Here is a 9,171-nt window from a genome sequence, read left to right on the forward strand (position 1 = left end):
TTTTGGCTCAAAAAACAAAACAGGGGAGCCGGGGATTTAGCTCAGCGGTTCGGTGGCCGGCCTTGCAAGCGCAAGGACCCGAGTTCAATCCCTGGTACCAAAAAACAAAACAAAACAAAAAAACAAAACAGAAGACTCCCCCCCCCAAAAAACAAAACCCCTCACAAACTTCATAAAATGAGTGTTTTTCAAAATGGTGCCTGGAAACATTTATTTCTGATGGGCCTACACTGCAGTATAAAAACTAAAATTCAAATGCACCAGTGAAGTTACTTCTTTGGGACTAGGAATGCAAAGAAAGCAACCTATCCATGTCCACTTCAGGACTTTCCCCCTCATTTACATTATATGACCTTAAAAATGTTTGCATGTATAGAAACGGGCTGGAGACGTTGCTCAGCAATGAAGAGAGCTCAGCACTGAGGCCCTGGGCTCTATTCTCAGTGTGCACACACACACAAATCCAGAGGTGTGTAGATGCTTTCGGTCTGAACTACTCTGAATTTGCATTGTTGCACTGAACTTTCTTGGTCACATATGTGTTCTGCGGTGCAGGCAATGGGGAGAGGGGCACACGTGCGGAGGAATGTGAAGGGCAGGCTGATGGGAGAGATGCTTACTCAGCTATGATTTCAGCCCAGGGCTGCAGCAGATTTCTCCACAATCAGTATCAGCTATAACAAGGAAGGAATTTTGGAAGGAGCTAAGTAAAGCAATTTTTTCCACTACATTTTCTCATCATCCAGAGGGTTATATGACAAAGACTAGAAAAAGGCAAATCAACCTTGCTGACAGAAATGAACAGTCACCCGGCTGACAGACATTTACAGAACCAGAGGAAGGACAGGTTAAAGAGGCCATATCACAGAGACTCCAACTGACTGAAATCACAGGACTGGTTGTCACAAGGGAGATTATCAGCTGTGCTCTTCTTCCTTTCCCTCTTCATAAGTAAAATTAAATCATGGTATTAGCTGGAAAGCAGACACAGGGCATATCTGCTAATCTGTCCAATGAACAAGAAAACAACATTTAAAAAGCATATTACTTTAAAAGCTGTCAACTTGTTTAAAAACAAGGGCCTCAGATGAATGGGAAAAAGATGGGTGAAAATGATTTCAGTTAGTATCAGGAAAAGTGGGGCAGCTATCTTGGAAAAAACAAATCTGGACTGTTATTCTACTCCTCTCACACAAATAAACCCCATGTAACACTGAAACCATAAAAGAAATACTAAAAACACAAAAGGTTTGTATAATCTCAGAGTGGGAACAATTTCTGGCAGAATACATAAGCCGTAAGACACTGATGAATCTGACTGTGAAAAACTTGAAATTTGCACACAATGACACACACATGCAGAGCAATGATAGCATTGACAAAAAAGGACTACAGAAAGAGAAAAGACCAAAATACGTTAGGGATATGGGCAAACAGACAATTCACAGAAAGAAAAAATACAAATATCTCTAAAATACACAGGAAAATGGCAAACTTTACTTGTAGGAAAAACACAACATAAAACCATAGGACAAATTTTCTCACTTACCTGACTACCACAGATCAAAAAACTGGTCAGGCTGGGCATGGTGGCACACACCTAGAATCCCAATCAAGTTGGGAGGCCGACACGTGCAAGTTTTGAGAACCACTGTTTTTTTTTTTTTCTCTCCTATAATGGGACTTGAACTCAGGGCCTCACACATGCTAGACAAATGCTCTTTGGCTGAGCCATATCCCCAGCCCTTTTTTGAAACCAGGTCTTGACATAAGCAGCCCAGGCTGGCCACAAATTTTTTTTTTTCTTTTGGTACCGGGGATCAAACTCAGGTCCTTGTACTTGTGAGGCAGGCAGCCACACCACTGAGCTAAATCCCCAGCCCAAGGCCACAAACTTTTGATCCTTCGGCCCCAGCCTCCTAAGTAGGTAGGATTAAGGCCTGTACTTCGGTGTCTGGCCTAAAGTATCTATAAAGCTAACCAGATGGCTGGGATGTAGCTCAGTGGTAAAGCACTTACCTAGCATGCCCAAGGCCCTGGATTCAATCCCTAGCACTGCATGGTACAATATAAAATAAAATGTTAAGTAAATAAAAATAAAGCTACCCAGCAAAGAAATAAATTTGTTACCTCTAGGGAGGAGAAATAGGAGATAAGGGACAGGAATGGATAGGAGACTCTTTCTACCTTGGTATATTTGCTTTTTTTCTCATAAGCATGTATCACTTATTTTAAATAAAAAATTAACAGAACAAAAGCTGGCAGGGTGCCCATTTGTAATTCCAGGTACTAGGAAGCTGAAGCAGGAGAACTACAAGTTCAAGACCAGCCTGGGTACCCCAACAAGACCTTGTCTCAAAATAAAAAGGGGCCAGTGACTGAGCTTAGTGGTTGAGAGCACTTGCCCAGCACAAGCCCTGGGCTAACTCTAGTATTTCAAACCAACAACAACCCCTCAACCAAACTTGCCATTTAATCAAAAAATGGATAATAAATAAGCTTAGTTCTTCAGAAAAACTTAATTGTAAGTTGGTCTGCAGCATGATTCTTAAGAGGAAAATAATCTGTTGTAGAAGATAAAGCATATCTATAAGTGACTATTGATGATTTGGCACAGCAGAGCGTAAGAGCCTAAGTTTTGGTAATAAAGATCTTGTTATTTATTCAGATGAGATTTTAGAAAGAATGAAAACCTTCATACTTCTCATTAGAAAGAGGCAGATTATCCGTACATAGGGAGCAAGTTAAAGAATTCAGAATACAGGCAAAGACAAAGAGAAAAATCAAACTTTTTTTTTTTTAAAAAAAACAACACAAAAACCCTACATACTGAAATTATACAATCAAGTATTGGTCCAGTCTTAAACCAGTCTACTGACAATTAAACAGCACCATGGTTTGTCACCTAGGTTAAACATGCCCAGAGAATTATTAAGAGTATATGTTCCTTTAAAATAAAATGAACTCTCAAAGAGACGTCAAATCCTCAACACACAAACAAGACCCTTTATAAACCATGTATTATTGATGACATCACCAAATTTCTTGAAGAAAATGATTTTTTGAACACTTTTCTCCAGCTGATGAACTTTGCGAGATACTGCTGCTTGATGTGGCACACAAAAGAACAAAACTCCTGGATGACAGGGTAACATACTGAAATACCTTCATATTTCCACCTCTATGTATAAAAATTTGCCTTTGGAATTAATGCTGCTGTCTTGAATTTCAATTCAATCAATCAGCAAACCTAAATTAGATGTAGCTATACTCTTTAAAATGATTGAATCAAATTAGGGAAGTAGTTAAAGCTCTCAGAAACGTAAGTTACAGTTACAGATATATTTAATCAGGCTATTGGAAATTTAATACCATTTAAAATGTTACATGTAAACTAATTAGTAGTTTCATTTTGTCATTAAATTAACAGTGGTGCTTTATATCCAAATAGTTGTAGAGGTCTGATATTTCCCAATTGAGAATAGCATTCATTAGGTGCCTTACTGCCTCTACTTTTCAATCTCCTGCATTCTCAGGGTACAGCACGGTCCTGTTAGCTTCCTTCTCACTTATGGAACCAACCTTTAAGAGGCTCCAAATTAAACCTAGTCTCTCCCTGGCAGCTTCACTCCAGTCCTAGTATAGAAGAATCAGGTTATCTCACCAGATTTTTAATTCCCTAATCTAATTTGTATATGATCCTGCATCTGCCTCTTTGCTATGAAAGATGAGGGAGGAAAATTGTCACCCACCCTGACTACAAGCAAGTGACACCAATACACCTTCCACACTTGTAAATTTTTTTTTTATGGTATTGGGGATTGAACTCAGCACCTAGTGCTTGTGAGGCAGACGTGATGCCACACTTATAAATTTTGAGTTGAAATTTTCTCTAGAAAACTGAAAATAGGCACAATTCTCATAGGCACACAAAGAATGGTTTTCCTTATACCACTCCTGCAAAGTGGAGAAGAGAGAATCATTTTGTGATCTTGTAGTGGAAACAGCTGTCCTAGATTCCTGTGTTTCCTGGCTAACTATGAAAAGGTCCAAGCCAAGTAGATAAATCAATAAAGGCATATATATAGTAGTGACCTTCTAAGCCTGAATATTAAAAGCGCTTCTCTATATATTTCAAAACATTTATGCAGCAAAAGGACAAGAGCATTTTCAACTGCCTATCAGTTGAAAATCAAAAATCTGACTGCACTGACTAAATTATTGCCTAGTGTTCCAGAAGGGTGCCTGCCACTAATGTATGGAAGGCACCAAAATTTAGTGTGACTGTAAATAAGAAGCTTAAGGTATAAGGATGGGGAAAGTAACAATGAAACACAATTTGCCAGTCTCTACTCATTTAGGAGTAAATAAGAAATGAATGTGAATAAAAAAAAACAGAATAGAAGAAAACCTCAAAAACTGCTCTTTCCAGATTCCATTAAAAAAGAAGTTTTATATCTGTTACTATTTCTGGAAATTATATAATTTGAAGTATATATTTTTTTTTAAAAAAAACTCTGTATTCAAAAGGTGCTTGGTGCTGTTTTTCATGAGTACAATGTTTCATTTACACTCCAAATCATTTAAATACAGCTATTATGTGGTTGAATATTCTAAAATACATGGTTATCTATTTCTTAACTGCCTCAAATTAGAAACTGTAATTACATGAGTCTCAAAGGCTGGCTCTTTGTGTTTTATTATTTTTGTTGGTCTCCATCACAGATGGAATTTTTCACTGGTAATTCCTCAGAACTAAATCCATTCATAGGGAATTTAGAGCAGTGAAAATAAATTTCACGCCATAGAGTAGCAAATGACAACAATACAAAGGAGTAGAGCAATGTGGGAACCAGCCAGCAGGACCAGTTCAGTTCTCGACTGGAGTTGGGTTCTGCAAAGGCTGACTCACTATCACCTGTACAACATAGTCCTTTGGGATCTTCAGCTCCTCCAGCTTCATTTTGTCAGTGAGAGGTCTGCCAGAGAAGAACCACCGCTGACTACTAGGCTCCACTCCTTCTGCTACGTGTAACCGTCTCTTCATGTGGAACACCGTGTCTGTGCTGCGTACCACAAGTTTGAGGTCTTTGCCCGTGGAAAGACGCAAACGGAGCTGAGATTCATATCCAGAATTGGGCGGGGGCTCAGGAATATCCAGAGTCTCTATATCACTCTTTTCCTCGATCATGTTGATTGGTGGTGCCAAGCAATACACTGGAAGCTGATATCTATTCCCCAGTTCATCGTAGCACTCTGTAAGTGCACCTTCAGGAAGAGAAGACATGAGTTAGACTTTAAATGAATGTATTTCTGCTAAGTTTAAATGAATGTATTTCTCTTGCTAAGTTGCGGCTGTATAGAAAAAAAGTGAAATCATGCCAGTCCCTACCAGCTGATCATCAATGATGATCATCAAGTCCCATGAGTATTTATCTAATTTTTACATTAATCAGACTCTAGAGCTCCTTATCCCTACCTCTTCAAAATCATTTAATATTTAATTCACAATTTTAGTAATAAAGGGAAATGAAAGTACACAAAATCAAAATTATTGTTAATGCTTATAACAAATTAAGGGGAAATTTAAATTATGCTGGGATTTTTTTTTTTTTTGAGACAGGGCTCTGCTATGTTCAGGCTGGTCTTGAACTCATGGCAGTTCTGCCTCAGCCTCCCGAGTGCTAGGATTACAGGCGTGTGTGTGCCACCACAGTTAGGTTACCTTTTTAAAAAATGAGTCAGCAGCCAGGAGTGGTGGCATACTCCTGTAATCCCAGCACTTGGGAGGCTGAGGCAGGAGGATCACTGTGAGTTTGAGACCAGCCTGAACTACATAGTGAGTTCCAGGTCAGTCTCAACTACATAGTGAGATCTCGTCTCAAAAAAACCAAAAAGAGTCAGCTACTTGAAACAAACCAAAATGAAAGGTAAAATGATTCTATAAGCCCAATTCACCACAACACAAGTATTTCAGAGTATTTTTCTTATTGCCTAGACTTCTAGACTGAGTACTGGACTTGGTCAGAAATCTTTAGTCCAAAGAGATCACTAGTTAGAGATGTTAGACTTACCAGCTGATGCTTACATATGACTTCATTAGGGTAATTACAACTTGAAAACGTGTTTCATTTAACTTCAATTAATACATTATAGAGAAGCTATGGATAGAAAAGAAGAACTGAAGGGGTATGAAGTTTATAATGAGCTAGCTCAGGGGAGGGAAAAAAACAGTAATGATTTTTAAAAAATTATTAATTTTTTTTTTTTTTTTTTTTGAGAGAGGGTCTTACTATGTAGTTGAGACTGATCTGGAACTCACTATATAGCTCAGGCTGGTCTTGAACTTGCAGTGATCCTCCTGCCTCAGCCTCTCCAGTGCTGGGATTACAGGTGTGTACCACCACGCCCAGTTTTAATGGGTTTTTTAAAAACACAGTATTAGCTACATTATAATTACCAGGACTTCCTTAGAGAGCCTAAAAGCATGACTTAATGAAAATTTTATTTTAAGGTTATATAGCCTCTCTTTTCCTCAAACTGAAATATTAATGTCATCTGATTATCAATCTGGACTAATGAATCTAACACATTAAAAATACTAAAACACAAAGTAGTGAAGATAGAGAACAGGATGCTGAGAAACAGATATCAATGAATAAATGAGTTAATAAATATAGATTCTCTGGTCACTTTCAATAAGTGGAAACTGTAAGAGATTGAAATTTATCACTAATACACCATGGGCCTGATCTGTTTTGCCTTCTAAGTTACATAATATGTGCTTAGTCAGAATGTACAACACATATGCATCTCTTTTCTATTTTGTGTGATTTTTGGTATTGGGGATTGAACACAGGTCTTCATGCATGTTAGGCAAGCACTCCACCAATGAATTATGCCCCTAGCTTTTTTATAAATTTTATGAGACAGAATTTTGCTTTTGAGACAGGGTCTTGCCCAGCCCAGCCTGCAACTTGCAATCCTTGTGGCTCAGCCTCAATAGTAGCCTGGCTTTAATTTCTGTTTAAAGATTTTGTTTAGGACCAGGTATTTAGCTCAGTGGCAACGTGCCTGCCTTGCAAACACAAGGTCCTGGGTTCAATCCCCAGTGCTGGAAAAAAAAAAAAAAGAAATTATGTTTAGCCTTTGTGCTGTTCACTAACACTGCTATGACAATGAAGAAATAGATCTACTTCAGGCACAGCTGTGATCACTAGCAGTTCCTCTACCAGTAATTATCACAGTGCACCATCAGTTTTTTAAAAATAAATACGGATAGTTATACAACCTAAACTGTTAATAGTTTAGACAGTACAGTCCTAAGACGAAGTTTTACCTCAATGTCACAATATCAAAGCCTTTCAGATGGCTTGGCCATTATGAGAAACAGCAGAGAGATAGTGGAAAGTTCACTGCAGACCCCTTGTCTTCTATTAGGAAAATACCTTCAGTTATGTACTGAAGGCACATGGTTGTGGGGTCAGTGGTGTTGGCTTTGTAGGTACAATGGAATATTTATATAACTGTTCTGGTATTTAAAAAAATTCTCCAAGCACCATATCAAATCATCACCTTTGGAATCAGTACCAAGAAAATTTCTATAGATGTACAACCTTAAGCAATATCCTTTAACCTTGAAATACCTTTCTCAATGAACAAAACAAATCAGCAGGATAAAACTAACCTTCCAGGTTTATGCTAGCTTCATTAACTTCACAAACCACTTGAGATGTAACACAGCAAGACTGTAAACAAAAGCAATGAAAGTACAGGTAGAGTGATAGCTTCACTGAAAAACATCAGACATTTCCAGTCCCTTCAGAAACTAAGCCTACAGATGTCACAGCAGCCTTTTGTACAGTACTGAAACAGTAGTGCATGCCAACCCAAAACAAATGTACAATCTATTTTTTTTTCCAGTACCAGGGATCAAACTCAGGATCTTGCACTTGCCAGGCAGTCATGGTGCCACTGAGCTAAATTCCTGGCCAAAAAATGCACAATCTAATAGGCACTTTGGTTCTTTTTTTTCTTTTTCTTTTTCTTGGTACTGGGGATCGAACTCCGGACCTTGCACTTGCCAGTCAGAGGGCAACACCACTGAGCTAAATCCCCAGCCCCAGAATTTTGGTTCTTACTGTACTTGAATACTCCACTGCAGTGGAAAGAAACCCCAAACTACTTTTTCCTTCTACCTTTTAGCGCAGCACTTCAGAGTTTAGTTTTTAAATTTCAAATGGGTGAGGAAACAAACAAACCAACCCTCCACAGAAGGATTACAGCTAGATTGCCTATCTCTATACACATGCTCAGGTACTGCACTTATATCCACAATGCTGGATGTGAGCCGTTGGAATTCTGTACTGCTTAGAAACACCCACATTTTACTGTTTGGAAAAGGTAACTTGTTTTTTATTTGACACAAAGTTTTCTGGCTTTTTAACTCTTTCCCTCATTCTTCCTATAAAATTAGAATCTGAATTATGCTCTAGTTTTGGACTACAAATTAGACTTTTGATTTCTAGTCTGGCATGTAAGAAACTCAAAGTCACCATTCAATCAGGGCCAGGGATTTAGCTCAGTGGCGCCACAACTGCCTTGTAAGTGCAAGGTCCTGATTTCAATCTCTGGTACAAAGAAAAAGTCACCATTCTGTCCAAACAACAAAAAAAAGCTGAACAAATTGAAAAAAAAATCAACTCTTTTTAGATCTCTGAGAGGTAAGTAAGGTCATAAGAGCAAACCATTGATGACAAAACTGGATCACTAGCCAGGTATAAACAGAGAATCACAATTGACTGGAGCAGTAATTCAGAAGCTAAAACCTCTATGTAACTGTGGAGAGGTAGAAAAATGTAGAATGTGATGGACAATTGCTAGAGCTCAGTGCATATAGATCATATAAACTTCATAAGGACCCAGGCACAGGGGCCTAGGGAAGATGGAGAGGGAAAACAACTTTGTGAGTTTTACCTCTTGCAGCTTTACCACTGCCTTATAATGAATACAAAAGAAAAATTCTCCATGCTTCTGGCTGTGGGGCAAAAGAAACCATTTTAAAAATCTGTTTTGGGCGGGGGATTTAGCTCAGTAGTTCCAGCGCCTGCCTCGCAAGTACAGGACCCAAGTTCTATCCCCGGTACAAAAAAAAAAAAAAAAAAAAAAAAA

The 9,171-nt window shown here is 38.4% G+C and overlaps 1 protein-coding gene across 1 annotated transcript in view; it reads right to left on the minus strand.

The window, feature by feature from the left end:
* Window positions 1–4,482: 4,482 nt before the first annotated feature.
* Window positions 4,483–9,171, minus strand: part of Ubtd2 (ubiquitin domain containing 2) — a 77,540-nt gene continuing 72,851 nt past the window's right edge. The window contains exon 4 of the mRNA XM_010622314.2: window positions 4,483–5,268. Coding sequence (XP_010620616.1) covers window positions 4,871–5,268 — 398 coding nt within the window. The 3' untranslated portion in view covers window positions 4,483–4,870. The remainder of the gene's footprint in view (window positions 5,269–9,171) is intronic.

The sequence above is a fragment of the Fukomys damarensis genome, unplaced genomic scaffold (assembly GCF_012274545.1).
Source record: "Fukomys damarensis isolate Sample0158 unplaced genomic scaffold, DMR_v1.0_HiC HiC_scaffold_9, whole genome shotgun sequence".
NCBI classification, from domain to species: domain Eukaryota; kingdom Metazoa; phylum Chordata; class Mammalia; order Rodentia; family Bathyergidae; genus Fukomys; species Fukomys damarensis.